Source organism: Megalops cyprinoides, chromosome 25, assembly GCF_013368585.1.
Source record: "Megalops cyprinoides isolate fMegCyp1 chromosome 25, fMegCyp1.pri, whole genome shotgun sequence".
In the NCBI taxonomy this organism is placed as follows: domain Eukaryota; kingdom Metazoa; phylum Chordata; class Actinopteri; order Elopiformes; family Megalopidae; genus Megalops; species Megalops cyprinoides.
The window spans coordinates 12,774,564-12,796,939 of NC_050607.1; the positions used below are offsets into that span (position 1 = coordinate 12,774,564).

Below are 22,376 nucleotides of genomic sequence, written 5' to 3' on the forward strand. Positions count from 1 at the left end.
ATATGAAATTTTGATGCATTGTGTGGAAACAATAAGCAATCTGAAAAGTCTGGAAGGAGCACAGTAGAAGTCTTGCAGACAAAGGAAAATTGAAGGCCAACCCCCCCCCCGCCCCCCCCAATGACATTCTGTAAAACTTGACTTGCCAGTGACAACAGACAGCATAGATTATTGAAGTGCCCTTATGCTGTAGACATCTGTGGAAAACCTTTATTGCAAATAATTCAGTCTCAGAATCCGCTGTGTTTCCAGCTTCATTTAGAGACATTCTGTTCTGTGGCTCTGGCACTAGCAGATGGTGAGCAGTACAGTTCAGTATAAAAAGAAAATTATTCATTCCATTTTAACAAAGTATTGACCGATTCTTCACAAAGAGGGAATTGTGTTTGATGTATGTTCTGCTTTGTGATTGAATTGGTCATGCATGAGTTGTTTTACCTATGAGGTAATTATTCCGGTGTTTGATATCGACGCGTTCGTGTTTGCATTCATGTTGATATCAATGTGCTGTAAGTGGTCCAGGATAAGGTCATCTTTAAAAGGCAATATTGATCATAATGATTAATAGTAGCAGTAAAAACAACCATAACAGTAATCAGTGAGTGTTACAATTTTCCTTTTGATGACATCCCTGGTATAAAATCTTGAAGGACCTTGATGGAATTTGAAGAATCGTCAGACTGAGTTTTCACTTTTGTTAGTTTCTTGGCAGAGAGTGCATGCAGTGGCTGAGTATGGATTTGTCAGTCCTTTGCAGCCCAGGCCTTTTCCAGAACTTTGGCAGCCTGTGATTCTGTGGGAATTTATAACCCTCACATCGCCTTATATCTAAAGTGTTTGACTTCAAATGTACCTGTAGTGTCCTCAGAGCAGCAGAGCCCATTAGGTTTATCCACATTAAGGTTATGAAGAATGGGACGCACCACAGTGCGTGTGTTCTTAATCTTCCGGAATTTTCACTTAATCAGTGTTTTTCCCTGCGCTGCGGCCAGCTCTCCTTACTCTGTGTCGCAGTGGATTTCAGAAACACCCAGGCTGAACACAGTGCTCGCACACCCACGTGGGCTCCCCGTTTTTTAACTGACGCTAGGTGTTTCAAGACAAGAACAAATGGCTGCCTGGGAGCAGAGGCCTTGGTCCTATGGAAAAACAGGGTCAGCGTGACTCTCAGAACCAGGTCAAGGACAGAACTGTCACCCTCTACAGGGATCAAGGAACATCTCAGGATTGCAAAAAAATGTGTTACACTTCCCCCTCCCTCCCCACCCCAGCTCACACAACTGTGACCGCAAACCTTGACCGCACTGGCAGGACTCAGTCTGGCCGAAGGTGTCAACTGACCACGTGCGCGAGGCGGTCGCGCCAAGGACGGGCCTCGGGTGCGCCCCGGGCCACGTGAAGGATGACAAACGAGCGCTAATGGGACGTGCGGGGCCCCGCCGATCCGCCGCCGCGCTGTCACCGCGCATTAGTCACGCCATCCGTCGTCCTTCTCCAAATGCCAATTTCATCACGCGTGCCCACAGCGGCGAATATTAGCGGCCCGGCTCCCCTCCCCGCCGCCCGTGATTGATTTGGCCGGTGGTATTTGTCGAGAGGAGGGATGGCTTCCAGTGGCGGTAAGGACAGGCTGATTGAGGCGTGTGCCGTTCTGAAAGGGCCCCTTTATTAGCGAGAGGGCATCCCTGTAGCGCACTTAGCGCGAGTCTTGCATAGCAATGCAATCCAGGAGTGAAGCGAGCGTTTGTACAGTTACTGTAGGCCGTGCTTTTTGGGCTGGGTGCGACCACTTCGTCTTTGCCAGTCAGTTCACTGCTCCCTTTCGCCTCCTCTCCAGTTTGTGTTTCACTGAGTTACCCTCTGGTGACTCCATCAGTGTGCTTCCCTTGCCATTTGAAAGCTCCCTCTGTGTGCATTTGTGGGGCAATCCCCATGGCGAAACAGCTGTCATACAGCAGATGGCTTGTTGTGATAAAATCCTCCTAAAAAACCCATATGCTGCCATATCCTTTACTTTTTACACGGGGCCTGTTACAAATATCCAAACATTTTCACTTTGGTACAGGGTGCAGAGGTATGTGTGTGAGTCTGGGTGTGACTTTTAGGTGTGTGTATCTGTTCGTCTGTTTGAGTGTGTGCGTGTTTGTGTGTGTGTGTGTGTGTGTATCTGAGAGAGATAGGCCTGCAGTGGAATTACTGTAGTGTACTATGTGAAGTGATGCACTGTGTATGTGACCCTCTAACGTGATGCTCTTTGTATGTGACATGCTTAAATGATGCTCTGTGTATATGTTCTGTCAAGGTGATGCTGTGTGTGTATGACCTGCTACAGTGATGCTGTGTGTATATGACCTGCTACAGTGATGCTGTGTGTGTATGACCTGCTACAGTGATGCTGTGTGTATATGACCTGCTACAGTGATACTGTGTGTGTATGACCTGCTACAGTGATGCTGTGTGTATATGACCTGCTACAGTGATGCTGTGTGTGTATGACCAGTTAAAATGATGCTGTGTGGTAATGACCTGCTACAGTGATGCTGTGTGTGTATGACCTGCTACAGTGATGCTGTGTGTGTATGACCTGCTACAGTGATGCTGTGTGTGTATGACCTGCTACAGTGATGCTGTGTGTGTATGACCTGCTACAGTGATGCTGTGTGTATATGACCTGCTACAGTGATACTGTGTGTGTATGACCTGCTACAGTGATGCTGTGTGTATATGACCTGCTACAGTGATACTGTGTGTGTATGACCTGCTACAGTGATGCTGTGTGTATATGACCTGCTACAGTGATGCTGTGTGTGTATGACCAGTTAAAATGATGCTGTGTGGTAATGACCTGCTACAGTGATGCTGTGTGTGTATGACCTGCTACAGTGATGCTGTGTGTGTATGACCTGCTACAGTGATGCTGTGTGTGTATGACCAGTTAAAATGATGCTGTGTGGTAATGACCTGCTACAGTGATGCTGTGTGTGTATGACCTGCTACAGTGATGCTGTGTGTGTATGACCTGCTACAGTGATGCTGTGTGTGTATGACCAGTTAAAATGATGCTGTGTGGTAATGACCTGCTACAGTGATGCTGTGTGTGTATGACCTGCTACAGTGATGCTGTGTGTGTATGACCAGTTAAAATGATGCTGTGTGGTAATGACCTGCTACAGTGATGCTGTGTGTGTATGACCTGCTACAGTGATGCTGTGTGTGTATGACCTGCTACAGTGATGCTGTGTGTGTATGACCAGTTAAAATGATGCTGTGTGGTAATGACCTGCTACAGTGATGCTGTGTGTGTATGACCTGCTACAGTGATGCTGTGTGTGTATGACCTGCTACAGTGATGCTGTGTGTGTATGACCAGTTAAAATGATGCTGTGTGGTAATGACCTGCTACAGTGATGCTGTGTGTGTATGACCTGCTACAGTGATGCTGTGTGTGTATGACCAGTTAAAATGATGCTGTGTGGTAATGACCTGCTACAGTGATGCTGTGTGTGTATGACCTGCTACAGTGATGCTGTGTGTGTATGACCTGCTACAGTGATGCTGTGTGTATACGACCTGCTACAGTGATGCTGTGTGTGTATGACCTGCTACAGTGATGCTGTGTGTGTATGACCTGCAGGTGTGATCCTGCTGCTGCTGGACAGGCTGAGGAAGCTGAGGTGGGAGCAGATGTGGAGACTGACAGCGGAGCGGGAGCTCATGAGCATGCTGTCCACCTCGCTGGCCGACCAGGTAACACACGCGACGCCATCCAGGACACCCAGGAGTGACATTTAAAGCCGTGCATTTAAAACCCACATCTCGCTGCCAGATAGCCACAGCAGGAAACGCTGTCCCCATCGTAACCATAGTGACACCAGGCTGCCATGGTAACGTCTCACTGTCCAGGTGGTGCCCACTCCCCCCCCTCTGAAAAATTCCTCCTCTCTTGGAGGATAACCTTCACAGTCGCATCCGTCTTGCATTTTTTTATTTCATGTTTTTTGTTTAGTTTCACCCTGCCTCAGCATTGTTTGGCTATGAGTGGTCGGAGCGAGCAAATGAAGCTCAGCTCCCGCGCCAGGCAGAGTACGAATGTGTGGCGCGTTTCGTGTGATTTCCGTTTAGCGCACATGTAATTAAGTGCCGTAATGTATGCGGATGAGAAATTAAAGGCCCTTCCAGAAGCATTTTGCAGAGAGCCGTCTGCCTCAAGCTGTGCAGCCCTCACTCCTGCTGGCGAGGAGCATTATAGTCCCGCGGTTGGATGCCTGCCCCTTTCAGCAGAGGCGTTCTTTATATGGACTGAAATATTGCACTGTTTCACACATCTAATACTCAATTTGTGCTTTCAAACTTGTTTGGAAGCCTGGCATTAGATTTGATGAGAAATTATGTCTTCTGAAAGCTGCAGAGACTTTGGTGTTGAGCAGTATGTTTAACAGAAAGGCAGAATAGTTGCCGAAATCTCAACAGCATTATATCACATTACCTTTCATAACATTACAGTGAATGTAAGTGTATAATGAATGTAATGTAATGCAATAGCAGACCCAGCGCAGACTTTTCTGCCCTAATTCAGGATGAGTGCTGATAAAGCGGAGGAAGGTTGATGTTTTTCAGAATACCTTGCTTACGTTTTGAATGCTCAGCGAGCCTAATGAAGAACAGTGATGACTGTGAAGTCCAAATGCGACACCCACCTAAGGGGATACGGGTCCGTCCACAGAGATTTTAATGATAAAATACTGGAATTAGGAGTGAAGAAGTGTGCTAAGAGCTTTGGGCGTTAGGACATGAGTTTAGATTCTGCTCTTGTGTGATCCCTTGTAGAAAGCACCTTACAGTGTCTTAAGGCCACCAGGAAAAACATGGTCATAAAAATAGAATACTGGAAGTGCAAAGGTGTATAAATTTCGACTCTGTACAATAAATCACACAGACTCTGGCTGAGGACATAGATAACACATTGTAGTCTGTAACACAAGGGCATCTGATGTGTTTTTGCAGGACATCTTCAACGCGGTCATCAAGCAGAACCCCTTCCTGGTGTACCAGCTGCCCTGCTTCTGGAATGTGCAGCTCTCTGACCATACCCGCTCCGAGAAGTGCTACAAGGACGTGTCCGACCTAAAGGTGGGCGGTCTCCCTGGGCTGAAACCCGGCTCACCCTGTGACTCGACATCCTCTCTTGCACCTGCCCCAAGCCCCCAGGTGCTCTGAACAGCTGCTTCCAGAGCCTTCCTAAACCCCGAGTCTCCCCTGAAAAGATGGAGGCTCGGGTGGTGCTGGCTGAAGGCAGGCCAGCTGGCACATGGTGTTCCCTTGCATTCCCTGCTGGTCATTTTTGCCAGAGTTGGTTTTAGATCATGGAGATTGTTCCATCTGTGAGCTGGCTTTTAGAACCTGGCCCATGATTCTGGAATTATCTTCACGTGCATGTTAATGGATCCCTCTCCCACTGTGTCTCTCTGTCTCTTTCTCTCTCCCTCTCCCTGTCTGTTCCGTCTCCCTCTGTCTACTCCTCTTTCCCTCCCTCCCTTCTGCTCTTTTTCTCTTTTCCGTTTATGTTTCTTTCCTCCCTTTCTCTCCTCTCTTCCTCCCTCTTCCTCTTTTTCTCCCTCAGGTTATCCACTGGAACTCCCCTAAGAAGCTGCGTGTGAAGAACAAGCACGTGGAGTTCTTCCGGAACCTCTACCTGACCTTCCTGGAGTACGATGGTAACCTGCTGCGCCGGGAGCTGTTTGGCTGCCCCAGCGAGACCGACCACAACAGCGAAAACGTAGGTATCCTGGCCAAGGGCGTGCTGGGTAAAATGAGGTCACATCCAACAGCGTTCAGGGGTTGCCAGTCTGTGTAATTATTTTGCCGGCTTGCCATTGGGCAGGGAGTCATGGCAGTTGGACCAATGGTAGATAGTTGGGTTGGGGTTAAGGAGGGGTTACGCTGTCCTTGAATGGCACCAGGGTGTAGGGCGGTTTTAACTCACTTGTTATTGCTGTAAGCTGCTCTGCAGAGCATCTCATGAAACCCAGAATAACAGCAAGACCAGGGGCTACACTAGACACCACTGCCGGGTGAAACAGGGGTCACATAATACTACTAATGATCCCAGCATCCTTTGGCTTCTGTACTCTTTGCTTTAAGCTGAACTGTTTCAGAAACACACACACAAGGCCCTATCTGGTATGGACAACATGTCGAAATGTGGACACATTCTTCTCCATTGCTACACCTTCTGGCCTGTCAGCTATACTGTTGGCTTTCCCAGTAGTAAAATAAATAAAAGAAATACAGCATTACTGTTTGTTTTAGAGTGAATTTAAGCTGAAACGTGTTCCTTGTACTTAATGGGCCTTTTATGAATATGGGACGAGGCAATGTTTTGCACGTCACAAGTGCCCATGGTCATCTGTGCAGCGGGTAGGTCAACATTTTGACATTACTTGTTTCTAATTGGAGGAGGGCCTTGGGGTAGGCAGTCAGCTTTCGTACTCATCCACAAATGAAGTCTCCTGTGGGTTTGCCCAGACTTGGAGCTTCTGTTTGGAGGTTCTGTTTGCAGATCTGTGTCCAGGCTCGCTCCTGGCCCAAGATGTAGTGTCTATGAGAGCAAAGTGCAGTGCTTCCTAAATGTTCGGTGGGCGGAGCTTGTTAGCACCATTTTGTCCATTATTGGCCCACTTCAGTACCTCTCTTGTCTTCTTCTCATTGGCTGTACTGTTGAAACAATGCCACACTCTAGTAGAAGGGTTTTACTGTTACATGAACCCTTTCTATGTTTGGACATTTCTTTTGTTTTTAAGGGAGAGCTGGCAAAGGGCATTTTAAGAACACACAGTCCATGTTGAAACATGGATGTATGTGTATGATCAGGGTGCAATTTCTGGTCTTAAATGGGCACATTGCAGCAGGCTTTGAAGCTAACTTTAAATCTTTGTCTTATGATTGGGTTGGGCTGCTAAATTGGCTCAAATCAATAATTCAGGGGAGTACTGAAGCATACCATGTAGGGGTTGTAGCCTTGCACTGTGATATTACCTCTTCTGTTGTGTATTTTTCCTGCACCAATCAATCAAGCATAAATCAGTTAGTTTTATTATACTGAAAACACTAAACCAGAGGGAAAAGGTAGAGAAAAGGTGGGAAAAGTTGTAGAGTAATAATAATACCTAAAATAAGACTATAACAAATGCAAGTTGCAAGGTCAAGAATATCTTTAGTTTATTAACCTGTTAAGAAAATAAAAAGCAGAAAGAAAAGACTCCTAGTGAATGGCAAGAAGCATCCAGGACACTGAATAGCTGCTAGTTTGTCACAACTCCAGTGACATTGTCAGATTTGGGAAAAAGAAAGCTAGAAAAAAAAATTCTAGCTTCTAGCCTACATATGTTCTACCCACTGTCTTAATGCCACCGTACACATACTGCCAGTTAGCTCCAGTGATCAATAGACTGCCCAGGAAATATAGCCTTTAGTGAGCATAATCTGGCTGCAACACCATTCTCATTTTGTTTGCAATAGTGCTCTCGGCTTCTACAAGTCATACTGCTGGTTAACTGTACTTTAATCATGATACTATTATTGTAGTGCAATTAATTCAGCAGGCAGTCTCTGTCATTATTTTAATGATCTTCCACACAGTAAGGTTTTTTGTCACGGCACATGTCATGGGAGTAAACGAGAGTAAATTTAGAGGTGACAGGTATCCAGGTGTGGTTCGATTGTGCAGTAATTAGCGCAGTAAGACAACTTCTCACTGCTTGTGAGTAGCTGCTTGCCTCAGGGGTTGGGCTAAGTAGGGGGGTGGCGGGGGGGACTTTGCCGAAGTTTGTTAAAGCAAACCAACTTGCAAGAAGTTTCTCTCCCCCCACCCCCCATTATCTTGATGAAAGTGTGAAAGCAGCAGTGTCAGGTCGCTTTCAAGTCGGCGGATTCCTTCCCAACGCTCCTCAGAAACGCGGGCAATTACCGCGAGCCGCGGGGGGGCTGCGTAATGAGCCGGTCTCTTCCTGAGTGAGCAGGCGGCCGGCCTGTGCCGTCTGCGCCACGCAGCCACAGATCAGGAGGCGTTCTGTCTGTGCCGCGCGGGAGCCGCAGAAGCGATTCGGCGGGTCGGATCCGGCCTGGCTCAGAAACGAGGAGGCCGTGCCCAGCAGATGCAGCGAGAGCTCCGAGCGTGGAGCCGCGCCATGGGTTAGTGGTGACAGGGAACAAAGATCCACCGAGAGAGGGTCACAGGGTCAGATCCCTGGGGCTGCTAAACAGGACTCTCAGATTTTTTCACTGCATGGAAAAAAAATGAGCATATGCAAATGCATTCAACAGGTCTCACAGCTTAAAGCTGGATCACTTCATTAAAAAAGCGTAAATGTGTCCAGATGCAACCCACAATGCATGTGGACAGATGCATTTTCTGTGCAGTCACAGCTGCCCTGAGTAAAGGGACCTTTTGACAGAGTAAAAAGTAACATGTTAGCTGATGTGAAAATGGAGTAGATGCCGTGAGGAGAGGAAACCCTTACATGGCATCAGCTGGCTGAGAAACGGACACGACTGTATGTCCTTTGTGGTGTCATCTCTCCAAAGTGGCGGCCCCCTGTTGAGCAAGGCTGTCCCTTTGGGTACTGCAGCTTTCTCTGCATGAGTGAACATTATAGAGAAAATGACTTCAGGAGAGGAAAGTGTTACATGGCTGTAGCTGGCTGAGAAGTGGACATCACTGTGTGTGCTTTGCGGTGTCATCTCTCCAAAGTGATGTTGCCCTATCGAGCAACACTGTCCCTTTGGGTACTGCAGCTCTCTTTGCATGAGTGAACATTACAGCTGTTACTCTCCAGATATCATAGCTGTGACATCACCAATGGCATCTGTTACAGGAACCATGGCAAACTCAGTGATGTCTGTTTTATTTTTATCTAAATGTCCACTCAAGCTGGCACCAAATTACTTGTTGGAAAAAAAAAAAACCTTTTGAAACTGATCATTTTAAACATGTCCTTCAGAAATCTTTTGTCTTATTTTGTCCTAATTTTGGAGTCTGATTAGGTATTTGAATGCATTACATTCATCGAGCCACCTAGGTATGGGCTGAGAGGCATACCAATGCAGTCTGCATGCCTCCTGTAAACACGATGCCACTGCAGTACAGTGATGCTCGAAACTAATCTCTCTGATCAGGGAAATGAAATCCGCGTGATCAATAGACTGAAACACATAGGCTGAATCTTCATTCACAAACATCCTTCTTGGATAAGTCTGGTTGCTCTTTGGAGGGAACCAAGCGTTAATATCAGGTTATTGGCGGCAACCGGAAGGAGCCTTGAAATCTGTGATATCTCTCACCCAATCACTCAACTACAGAATCACCTACTGACTGACTGCCTGACTGAGTGGCTCCTGGATTGCATTTTTTATTTTGGAATTGCCAGTTGTGTGTTAGGCTTGTCCCACCACGACAACATCTGCTGTCAGCGCTGAGGCGAGACAGAAGCAATCCTCTGATGCAGTGTGTTGCTAGAGTGGTTTCTCCGCATACTGCGCCACAGTGGAGCTGATGCTTATTGGAAAATACACTATATGGACAAAAGTATTTGGCCACACCTGTTTTTCATGGTTTGGGCTAGGCCCCTTATCTTCAGTGAAGGGCAGTCTTAATGCTTCAGCATACTAAGACATTTTGGACAATGCTATGCTTCCAACTTTTTGACAAAACAGTTTGAGGAAGGCCCTTTTCTATTCCAACATGACTGTGCCCCAGTGCACAAAGCAAGGACTATAAAGACATGGTTTGATGAGTTCGGTGTGGAAGCACTTGACTGGCCCGCACAGAGCCCTGACCTCAACCCCATTGAGCACCTTTGGGATGAATTGGAACGGAGATTGCGAGCCAGGCCTTCTCATCCAACATCAGTGCCTGACCTCATAAATGCTCTACAGAATGAATGGGCACAAATTCCCACAGAAACACTCCAAAATCTTGTGGAAAGCCTTCCAAGAAGAGTGGAAGCTGTTATAGCTGCAAAAGGGGGACCAACTCCATATTAAAGTATATGTATTTGAATACAATGTCATTACAATGTAATGGTCAGGTGTCCAAATACTTTCGTCCATATAGTGTAGGTGCTACTCTGCTATGTCACTCCACTGAGTCTGAGTGGCTCACACTCAGGGTCTGGGTGCGGTGAGATGAGGGGACCCTGGCCAGCCAACCAGCCACCACTCTCCGTGGGCAACAAGACCAATTTGTTCCACTGCGGTTTGCTCCTGGTCATTTCTGGCTGATGACACGGCTGGGATCGAACCCGGGCCATAGAGCTCAGCTTGCACCTTAGCCACTGAGCAACTTGGGAGCCCATTGGCATTTTCAGCACGAGTGAAGCGTGAAAATGTCGCAGTCATTCAGCTTTGCCTGTTCAATTCTGGTTAATTAAAGTTTAGCTGATAGGTCAACACTTTCTCTAATCTGGTACTTATTTTCAGTAGCCCGTGGGAAGCAAAAACCAGCTTAATTAGTCATGGATTAATTCATGTTCCCATTGGTGTCTTATTTATGTTTTGGAGCACAAGCTCAACGAGCTTCTTTGCTCCATCTCGCAATGGGATCGCTAACTGGCTTTGCTCCAAATTCAGCTCTCAGTTACTCCATTGATCTAATTATTCACTGATTGTTAAAATATCAGGCAGAGTTGTTTATAAGGAATGTGTCCTCACTTCACTTTCATTCTCTGTCAATAGGAGTAAAGCCAAACCAGCAGCTCCTACTTTGTAAACCTTCAGCAGTTCCCCAGTTCTGTGAAGCTGTGCCCGCATTTCAATCTGATCACAGTCAGGATTAGATATGGTGGATACTGCATTAGCACCGGATCAGGGGTTTGCAGGATTGAATCCGCAACTGGAGACTGACTTATAATACCATACTGGAATCAATCCATTTAAAACACCACTTGTGTGAGCCAGTGTTTTTGTGAATGAAGCAGTTTGTGATGGGTGGTCTCATGCCTTATGCGCAGCTCCAGAAAACACTATCGGAGCTGGACGAGGACGACCCCTGCTACGAGTTCCGGCGGGAGCGCTTCACCGTTCACCGGACGCACCTGTACTTCCTGCACTACGAGTACGAGCCCGCGGACGACCACACCGATGTCACGCTTGTGGCGCAGCTCTCCATGGACAGGTAAAGCGCAGCCTTTCCTCACCGGCAGGTGGTACAGTTGCAATAAACCACAGTAGAAGCTCCCAGCACTGTCCCAATCGTCTGGAAGGTTTCCAATGTTCCTGAGACAGCACCAGTTTATAAAGACTCATGGCATTCTTTCTACACAAAGGAATTTGAATTTTTTTTGTAGTTTATCTCATCACTGCAAGCATGAAGACAGGTTTTGCATTTGTATGGATTTGAAGTAGGCATGTTTCTCTCTCTTACAATGCAAAGCTGTCAATGCAAGATGTGGGAAAATACATTTTTTATTTGCCCCATTTCAATGGTAAAGTATTTCTTTTCTATGTTATCCTTAAAAAGAGATTCCAGAGCAAACGGGGGGAAGAGAACGCCCCCAGAGTTATGTTTATTTATTACTCCATTTGTCTCTGATGCTCGTCACTCCCAGGCAGACAGGCAAGACGAGCGACAAAAAGCACGTTCCCTGGTTTGAAGTGATGGCTGACATTCTCCCCCCATTTCTGCTGGAGACACCTTTGTGGGTGATTGCTGTATGTGTGTGTGTGTCTGTATGTATATCTGTGTGTCTGGGTGTGCTCATATGTGTGTGTGCAAGTGAGTTTGTGTGTGTGCGTGTGTGAGTATGTGTGTGAGTGTGTCTGTGTGGGTGCGTACGTGTGAGTGTGAGTACGAGTGTGTGTGTGTGTGTGTGTGTGTGTGTGTGTGAGTTTGTGTGTGTGTGTGTGAGTTTGTGTGTGTGTGTGTGTGTGTGTGAGTTTGTGTGTGAGTGGGAGTGTGTTTGTGTGTGTGTGTGTGTGTGTGTATGTGTGTCTCTGTGACCTCAGGAGTTAAATCTGAATGACTGTAGCTGTGAGGATGGGGAATTTTTGCTTTGATATCACTGATGGGCCCCAGAACCCCCACAGAGGCGGATCGCGGCACAGGCATCATCGTATTTCTCCTGTTTGGTTGGTGCGGTTTGATGATTTGGTGACCTAGTTCTCTGATGTGTTCCCTTTTTTTCTGATGAGGCTCTTCACCTTCTGTGTGACTGTTTTCCATAACGACGACTCAAATTCATCTCCTAAGACTCAACCACACTAACACCACAGAGCTGTTTACATGTATACTAAAAAACTAAACTGTGATATGAAATACACCATGAAGTGTTTTTAATTTTCTTTACTATTATACTGTTTGTCAGCTGGCAGCATTAGTAATTAGTGTGGGAATAAGGCACTGAGACAGTTACTTTGAAAAATAATGATCTTAACTCAATAAAATGCAGTGATAGACAAACTCTATTAAAACTGAGACAACCTGGTAATCACAAATGATGTTTCCTGAGATCCTAATGATATAACATGGAAATATGCCTCTGGGATCAAATCAGAAATCGCCCCTCCCCCCCTTAAAATTGTTTTTAGTGATTAGCCGTTGGGCCAAAGTCTAATGTAAGATTTATGCATTAATGACACAAAAAACAAACTCCAAAAGACACTCAAGAAGTAGTTTGTCCTCCCAGTCTGCAGCCTGATTAGGTATTTAAATGCATCTTTAATTGAATAATTTGACAAAGTCATCTTCTTTAGAAATGGGCTGGAATGAAATCCAAAGCCCTCCAGGAAATTCGATGCCCCTGTAATAGACAAACTCAAAACCCCTCCGTCTGATCGAAGAAAGTAAATCCAGATGATTATTTCATGGAACAACTGACAAGATTGAGGGATCCATCTCTGAAATGGCTTGTATTGTAGGTATCCTACAGGAAAGCTAGCATTAATACAGTATCAAATTTTTAGCTGCAACTGGAAGCAGCAGCCGTAGAAAGAGTAGTGTCAGCTCTTTGCAGACTGACAGACTCACTGAATGATGGATTCACTGAAGGAGTGAATTCTGCCTTTTGTCGCCAGAGGAGTAGTTGCAGGGCCTGTTCAGCTCTGGTCAATTAAAGTTTAGCTGATGGGTAAACATTTTTTTTAATCTAATTTGGTACTTAGTGCTTTTCAGTTGGCAGTATTAGTAATTATAGTGGTGATTAAGCCACTCAGACAGTTACTTGGGAAAGTAATGATCTTAACTCAGTGAAATGCAATGATATGCAAATTTTGGAACACCAGATTCAATTAAAAATGAGACAACCTGCTAATCAGTCGTGACAGTCTTTGGATTCCTAATGACAGAAAACAGCATAGTTTGCCTTTGGGATCAATTTATACATAACCTCCCTTCTCCACCTAAAAAAAGATTGTTTTAGTGCAAAACGTCCAAAAACACGATGCATAGCAAACCACCGTTGTGACTGCCTCTGTTTGTCGAGTGAACTCTGTGGTTCCTGATTCTAATGGAGCATTAGTAGCGCATTTGTCATTATACTGTAGTCATGGATTGCTCTCATTACATTTCCGAGGCTTTGATAGTTCAGCCGAGGACAGCGTGATCGATGGCTGCCCCGAAGTCTGCCTGGTACAGGCCGAACACTCAGCTGAGCGCTGTTATTCAGTGAACCGGCACTCAGGAAATCTAGCTGTAGTGCTGGGAATCCAGTAACCCTGAAGTGCATAGCCTCCCCTGCTTTCAGAGAGCTTGAAGTGTCCGAGCAGGGCTTCAAAGCTAGGACAAGCCTCTCTGTGCCTCGGTACCACATTGTCCCGTGGGTTAAAAAACACATCATTCTGTGGGAGATAGTTGCTTATCCAGAGATATCCACCTTGATACTCATTCGATAAGGCATATTAAATTATGTTTTTTGGGGATTACAGTATTGTTCCCCCTTGATCAGATTTACCCACGATCATAAGAGCGCATGGGCGGAGTACGCCGCTGAGATAAACGAGAGGCCGCTTTGTAATGCGCTCCGCTGTGCTTTGCATGCTAATCCTGTTCACTTTTTTTATATATATATATATCAAATTCAAGAGCACAAACAGCCGCTCTTTGGTGAAATGTGAAGCAGGTTCACAAACTGCAAGATATCGGGGGTTACGTATACTCTACTCTTGAGTGGAGTTGGAAGGGGGAATAATCTCAAAGGTGGTTTAGTGAAAACATCAACAGTGGCATGCGTTCTGGATAGCTTGCCTTCACTTACAGCCCCTGTGTGAGTCAAGGCTGCTCCACAGATGTTCTGCGCACTGATCAGATATTCATCACGTGCATTCCTTTTGTTGTCCGTGCGTGATGTTCTAGGAGGTTTTAGCTGGTAACAGGATGTTCTGGTGCAGGTGGTATTACTATGCTCGGTATGGATGTCCTACCCGTATCCACACCCTGTCATGAATATTCATGAGGAACCTGCTAATCTTTCATTTCAACAGTGGCAGTGACATAATTTTTAATGTTATGCACACCAGGCTGAACATTTGGTCGGTAAATAGAATAACTGTGGCTGTTCTGCAAACAAGTTTGACTTGGAAAACAAGCCTCGGCGACATTTTTAATTGGAGGAATTTTTGAAATGGTCAAAGTTAGCGCATAAGAGAACTGTTAATTCAGTGCAGCAGTCATATCTTCCGCTGCTTTCATCGTAACTAAAAGCGGTGAAAGACCTTGTCTTTGCTGGAGTGTCCTCTCCTTTGGCCCTGACTGCACTCTGTTATCTGCAGCTAAGTGCCACCATATCAGAAGCTTGTGCTAATTGGTAAATTGGGGAAAAGGAATTAATATTTGCCACAGGCCACAAGTTCATGTTATGTTTGATTGCTCAAAAGGTTACTTGAGACTGCTCATTTTGACTCCTGCGCTGCTTTAGCAAACCTTGAACACAGGCACTCTGGCACACAAACATGTGAGCCTAGATGTGCGAGTAGTAAGCATACGCAAATACTCGCACAACTGCATTTGGTCATGCTGCTTCAAGTCGCAACAGAACTGCTACCAATGCCGAGCCAAGCAATTCCAGTGCCCCAGTGGAGTGATGGGAGCACTGTGCTGTAGGAGATACTGTGGATGTCATTTGGATGAGACATGACAACCAATTCTGACTTGCTGCTCTTCAAAGATTTCATGGCTCTTAGGGAAAGAGTGCGATGTTAATTGGTCATTAGGGATTCTGTGGCACTGATGTAAAAGAGTAAGAGTGTTAGGGTGTTGCAGTCGAATTTCCAAACTGGCTCTCTGCATCGTCCGGCAGTGTGGCATAGTGGTAAGAAGCAGGGATCCTAGCCTAAAAAGGCTGCTGGTTCGATTCCCCGCTGGGGCACTGCTGCTGGTTCGTTGGGCAAGGTATTTCACCCTGAATTGGCTCAGTAAATATCTAGCTGTATAAATGAGAACATGTAAAAATTGTAGCTTATGTAAGTTGCTCTGGATAAGAGTGTCTGCTAAATGACAATAATGTAATGTAATGTAATCTTTGTATCTGGCCACCTCATCACTCCCCTTTTGCACTCCCTACTCCGCCTTTATTACCCACAGTGTCACAGCAGACAAGAGTGGATTTCCTGTTTAAAGAAAGATGATACAAATAAAAGCAGGGTGAGATTGCCACACAAACTGTGTGTTTCAGGCTGCAGATGCTGGAGGCCATCTGTAAGCACTGGGAGGGCCCCATCAGCCTGGCCTTGTACCTGTCGGACGCCGAGGCCCAGCAGTTCCTGCGCTATGCCCAGGGCTCCGAGGTGCTGATGGGCCGTGGCAACGTGGGCTACCACATCGTCTACAAGGAGGGCCAGTTCTACCCCGTCAACCTGCTGCGCAACGTGGCCATGAAGCAGGTCAACACGCCCTACATGTTCCTGTCCGACATCGACTTCCTGCCCATGTACGGCCTCTACGAGTACCTCAGGTGAGGGAGGCGCGGGAATGCCCTGCTGTTAAAGTACATCAGGATCATCTGTGTCACACTGTGATGTCTGAAGAAGGGGTGGCGGGATTCTCAAGGAGTAAACCCGAATGCAGTTCTCATAGCAGCCTGGAGGCAGATCTCTGCCCTTGACCAGAGCTTAACCTTGATACTAAATACGAAAGGTGATAGTTCCAACTCTTTTATCAGCATGTTAAAATGACCTGTACTTCACCCTTTCATAGATGTAACCATAGCAAATGTTATTTGAGAAAAAGCAAATCTTCTCTGGAAGTCTGGGAGTATGCATTTAGTTTTTCGCTCTGATGTGCTCCACACTAGTGGATTCACTTCACACTTTAGTGAATTGCTTTAGCTGATTGATCGCAACAGACTTTAGCTGCTGTATTCTCCCTGCCAGTCAGACAGTAACTGCGGTCACGGCCGATACTCCTGCTGTTCGTATTGTAAGGGCTTAAGCACTGCTGTGTGTGGCTGTGGTTACCGTGGTGCGCTCGTGTTCCTCTCACACAGGAAGTCCGTGGTGCAGCTCGACATGGCCAACACCAAGAAGGCCCTGGTGGTGCCTGCATTTGAGACACTGCGCTACCGCCTGTCCTACCCCAAGTCCAAGGCCGAGCTGCTGTCCCAGCTGGACATGGGCACACTCTTCACCTTCAGGTAAACACGGGCCGCCTGCTGTCCACCAGCAGCCTGGCCGGAATGGAAACTGACAGAAACCTCAGCGTGACAGCATCCCAACAGTGAATCTACAGCAAAAACCGATGGTGCAGTGTGCTGAGTGGTACGGTAGGAGGGGCGCTTCATCCTACGTCAGCTGGCTCAGCACAAGACAGAAATGAACCAGGGAAGAAAATTGAATGAATGCTCAGCTTGTTTCACGGAGCTGTCACAGTTGCATTTTACTATTGCATGCATCTTGTAATTTTGTTTCTGCTTAATTGTTTTATGCATCTCTAAACTGAAAACTTCGTCGTTGAAACAGCCTATGATAGTGGTTCCCAGCCTGGGGTTAAATAAGGCACCGAAGGAGATCTGTGGCAACAGGAAAATAATTTCTATATGACTTAGAAAAATCCATGAAACCAATAACATGTAAGATCACAGGTTCAATTATCAGAATTGAATTGGTAACCTGTTTTTGACAGCACGGCTGTCATGTTGTACAGTCATGCCATATATCATACATTGAGGTACAAGCCTCTCAGAGTATGTAGACTCCTTTTCATGCTGAAAACTTTGTTTGAACCCTCAGTCCTTCCCCCTGGCTTCCAGATCAGTGGTTTGGATGAATGATGAAGTTTAAAATTAATGTGCAAATCTGTAATGCCTAATGTTAAATCAGTTTATTGAGATTTCATGCAATAATTATTCTCTGTTCTCCTTGGATTTGCTAATTAATTCACAAATATATTTTATATCAATCGAGATAGAAGGAGCATATAAATTAGTTATGATTAATCTTCTGATTGACTTTCAACAGCTCAATAAATTGTAAAACACCAGAATGATTCCCTTTTGTCTTTCATCTGGCGCAGTGTAATATGGAAGATCACTGAGCAGTTCTCTTGTTCAAGCTGAAATCCGGAGAATTCTCAGTGTTATTGTAGATCCTGAATGGCTGGAATTGATTATCTGGCTGTATTTTGAGTGACCCACCAAAAGCATCTTACTCAAATACAGCACTTGAAATCGAGCATTCTTTGAAGTTTGTCTGCAGGCATTTTACTTCTGCTTTTCTTATGTGAATGAAATAACATTTTTGGATTATCGAAACAAATATTCAGATCCTCCATCCAGTAAATTAAGAATTGCAGAAACTAGGAGAAAAAAATATATGGAGAAAATACTGAAACCAGGTCACATGTCTCTTTGAAAATTAAACTGCAGACATGGTGCTATCAGAAATATCAGCTGCCAACTCCATTTTGATGATTGGATGTGTGATCTTGTACTTTACGGGCTATCACATATAAATTATTTTCCTGTTGCTATGGAATCCTTGCAGTATCTCAGTGAACCCCAGGCTGGGGATCACTATCATGGGCTCTTTCAGTGACAAATTCTGCAGTTCACAGAAAAACACAATTCAGCAAAAGGGAAATTATCAGATGATTAATGAATTGTATGTATGGGACCATGTACGATATTATAATAGCATTTTCTATGATGATACATTTCTCTGTCAAGTGAACAATTATTTCTTGTGGGCAACGGCTATAGAATACTGTATATCAGACAGCTGTCACAGACTGGCCTTCACTGAGTGATAAAGCGTGGAGAATTGAGGGTTCATGACCCCTGAAATAGGCTGAAATCATATATCATTAGTGGCTCATTGATTTTATCAATTCATGTTATTTCTACAGTGGAGAGCAAAGTGACCGCATTGGTTCAAACAATCTGATTGATAACTAATGGTAAAGACTCGTCACTGCTGAGTATCTCTTATGAAATGCAGTGAAGGTGAGAGACGACAGGTGGCCTTAGGGCCACAGCAAATGCATGGTGGACTGTCTGACACCACTCTGCAAGAGTTAAGTCATACGACTACGTTCAGCTCTACAGTGTACCTTTACCCCACCCTATAAATTTGATATAATACGAGCACTCTCCAGTCATTGGTCCTCAATCTCCCACAGGTACCATGTGTGGACGAAAGGCCACGCCCCCACCAATTTCGCCAAGTGGAGGACTGCGACCACGCCCTACCGGGTGCAGTGGGAGGCGGACTTTGAGCCCTATGTGATGGTGCGGAGGGACAGCCCAGAGTACGACCGCAGGTTCGTGGGCTTCGGCTGGAACAAAGTGGCTCACGTCATGGAGCTGGATGCACAGGTACTGCCCTGCCTCTACATATACAATCCACATGGCTTCCTGCAACAGTTAGTTCCCTTGGACCAGAATAAGCACTGCTGACTTGCACAAATTCCCAAGGTCAGCTTACAAACAGTTTGATCTGATTTTTGAATGTTTGATTTTAAAGGTAACATGGTAATAGTAATAGACTGACCATTAAATTTATTTTGAGTTTGGTAAATTTATTTACTATAATATGAAGCAAACTGCAGCTCAGTAAATACTGGGAGGTGATAAAAAACAATATTGCTTGTTACGGACAAGTCCATCCCAGTTATAGCCTGGAATGGTACAATTAAAACAAAGTTCCTTTATTCAATTAGTGAAGTAGTAAGAGTTAAATTAATTAATTTCCTTGATGTTCCTGAAGTTCTTTGTTTTGTTAGGTATGATAATGTGTTCAGAGGTTTGGGGATGGTGTCATTAACGGATGCTCTGTCTCATTAGCACAATTAGGCTCTTGGTAGTGGTGGTTTTTTACCTCCTAACTTGTTTCTTCTCCTGCAGGAGTATGAGTTTGTGGTCCTGCCAAACGCCTACATGATCCATATGCCACATGCTCCCAGCTTCGACATCACCAAGTTCCGCTCCAACAAGCAGTACCGCGTCTGCCTCAAGACCCTGAAGGAGGAGTTCCAGCAGAACATGTCCCGCCGCTACGGCTTCGCCGCACTCAAGTACATGACCGCCGAAAACAACAGCTAGGCCTCGCCCCTCTTCAGGGATCGCCCGTTTCACCCTCGGTGGAGAGGACGGAGAGAGAAGGCCGCAGCTCCTCCGCAAAGCTGCCGGGCCTCTCGGGGAAACTTTCGCCACATCTCAAGAGTTTCCCCCGGACCTCTTCTCTGTATTTGAACTTACTGTGTATGGGCTGAAGAGGCTGTCTGGGGATGAGGGGGAGTCTGCATTGCTGCGAGAACTGAGGACATACAGCTATAGGTGTCTCTGCGTCATAATGGAGGGAACAGTCACTGACAGAAACCGTGGGGACTCTGGCCTGGGTGGCTTGTCGGATTTATCAGCCTTATGGGTCCCAGGAGAGAGTCTCCACATCCTACTGCTCCAATTTTATTCAATTTTCAAAAGTAACACACAACACACGCACACACACACGCACACACACACACACACACCAATTAAAAAATATAGCCTATATGTTTTTCATCCAGCCTGGTGCCCCAACAGTACAACATGCACTTAATAAGTGACACAGTGTTGCACTGTTATCCTTAGTACCCTTTTTGTCACAACAGAAGGGCAAGCGCTCCTCTCTGCCCAGCCTTTTTTGTTTTCATTTAATGTCGTGGCTGTATGCTGAGGGTGCCAATCAGAAAAATGGCTGGACAGAGATCCGCCTTCAGTGGAATGAACATGTGGCCTTGGAGTCTTGCACACTACAAGGCTCCATCTTCCAGGTACACTTGCCAGTATATTTACTGCACACTGCAAAGCTACAGAATGTACATCAGTGTGTTTTCCATGTAGTGGGAGAAGTCTGAACGCTATGCGTACACCAGTCAATAGCAGCCTTAGTCTGCCATTTTGATTGACAGCATCATAGGATTCCAATAAAAAGTCCCCTATAGAATTCATCTGTACAAAAAGAATCAACACACTGATAGCAATCTTCAATATTTTGACCCCTAACACTGAATTTACTTCACAATCAAGGGTTGGTATTGATCAGAATGAATCTCCTGACTCAGATTAAAAAGGGAACTACAATGACAACGTCTTTGCTTTGCGCTTATTCGGAGAAACTTGTTTTCAGGGTATTTGTACAGCAGCTCCACACATTTAAAATAAAGGGTCATTCTGTGTAGTCGGAAGAGACACTATAAGACAGTTTGGGCCCTGGTCGCCAAGACTGTGACCTGTGTAGAAGATGTATGGGCTGAGCCTTTATATGCCCCAATCAAGACAATTGGTTGGAGCCAGTGTGGCAAGTCATGTGATTGGTTGCTGATGTGGGTGGGTCCACAGGGTGAACTCCAAGGGAGCGTTCGAAAAATCAGAACGTCATGGCCGGATGCTGAAGCTCGCCACGTGGCCACAAGCAGACTGACTGCCCCAACTGCCCCTTTGTCCACACAGTGCCACACCCTCCCTGTCTTACAGACCTACCATACCAGAGACTGCACAGTGCTTCATGTTGAGAAGGACTTCCCATGGAATGAAAGGAGGACATCAATGTTTTTTTGTTAATTATTATTTGTCAGTATTATGTATCTGTATGTGTTTTACAATTTCAGTGTCTAAAACAAGCGAGCAAACATAAAATACACTACCCACATGCTGTGATGGAGGGGAGGGGAGGGTCTGCAGCGGACAGGGCGTGTCCAGTGGGAATACGGCTGATGTGGTGCACTGGTCCTCGTGTTGTGTGGACGTGGTGATGAGCAGGAAGCAAGCACAGGGCATGCTCAGGAATGTGAACATCAGTGGGATCTCTGCAGCTGTTGTGCCCGCAAACACACTTAACGAAGACCGGGGCAGCCGTTAAAATGGAAAGCAGTCACTAATGCTTCCGGCTGTGTTAATAACTGATTAGCGGACAATTTTCAGCTCGACTGACTCGCGCCTCCTGTGCTGCCCTCGTCTCCTGCAGGTCGTAAATGACTGGTAGTTACCGTCAGTTGAAAAAGGAGGGGGACTTGGAGGGGGTGGGGGGGGGTGTGGTGACTGAAACAGGCTGGTACTGCCAACTCTGCGTGTGGTAAGGGTGTGATTGCCTTAGTGAACATGGGCGCACGCGTACCCCAGTGTGTGTGGCTGTGTGAGAGCGGGCAGGGTGGTGGCCCAGGCGTGTCTGTGCTTAGGTCAGTGATGATGGCTGTGCTGCTACCTAAATTAAAGCAAAAATGAGTGAAATCATGAAGCCCAGTTATTTCTCTGCCAGCAGACCCGGGCATGTGGACGGACAACCTGCCCAGCGCATGCCTGTCTTCCCATACTCTGGTCATGGAACTTGATCACGCATACACATTCAATGCAGTACAACAGGTATTGTATCCTGATGTATAAAAAACTGTACAGTGAATAATGACTATTGGTCTATAAAAAGCAGAGGTGCCGGTTTGCATTATTGCCTCCCCGACATTTTATCTGTTGCCTTAAACCTGTCTTTGGACATGCCATAAATAATAGTTTTTATAAAATCTGGTCCCAGGCCAGCGTTTCGCATATCAGAGAGGTTATTAAAAGTTTTAAAGGGAAGATAATTAATTCAATTAAAATTTAATGTATTAATGCAGTCCTGCTGCATAATAAATGTGCAAAGTTCATCAGGCCTTGATGTATCAGTGTGGGGGTGACGGCCATCTTTAGTCATCGGCCGTGCCGCATTAGTTATCCTGTCAGGGCCTATAATGAACACTGAAGACACACGCGCAGCAGGCCGACAGGCAGTTTCAACAGGGTCTTTATTTATACAAATTTCTCATGGCACACTGTTGACCAATCATCTTCGAGGTGTTCATAATGTGTTCAGAGGTTCCGAACCTTGGAATGATTTGAATGATTTTAAACCTGTTCCGTTTGTGCTTGTCGTTTGCTGAT

At 45.7% G+C, this 22,376-nt stretch overlaps 1 protein-coding gene across 1 annotated transcript in view; it reads left to right on the top strand.

Annotated features, from left to right (window-relative positions):
• Positions 1-21,418, top strand: part of large1 (LARGE xylosyl- and glucuronyltransferase 1) — a 77,806-nt gene extending 56,388 nt beyond the window's left edge. Inside the window, exons 8-15 of the mRNA XM_036520454.1 lie at positions 3,635-3,747; positions 5,005-5,130; positions 5,621-5,776; positions 11,007-11,170; positions 15,663-15,941; positions 16,473-16,619; positions 18,602-18,797; positions 19,326-21,418. Of these exons, the coding sequence (XP_036376347.1) occupies positions 3,635-3,747; positions 5,005-5,130; positions 5,621-5,776; positions 11,007-11,170; positions 15,663-15,941; positions 16,473-16,619; positions 18,602-18,797; positions 19,326-19,523 (1,379 nt within the window). The 3' untranslated portion in view covers positions 19,524-21,418. The remainder of the gene's footprint in view (positions 1-3,634; positions 3,748-5,004; positions 5,131-5,620; positions 5,777-11,006; positions 11,171-15,662; positions 15,942-16,472; positions 16,620-18,601; positions 18,798-19,325) is intronic.
• Positions 21,419-22,376: the final 958 nt, after the last annotated feature.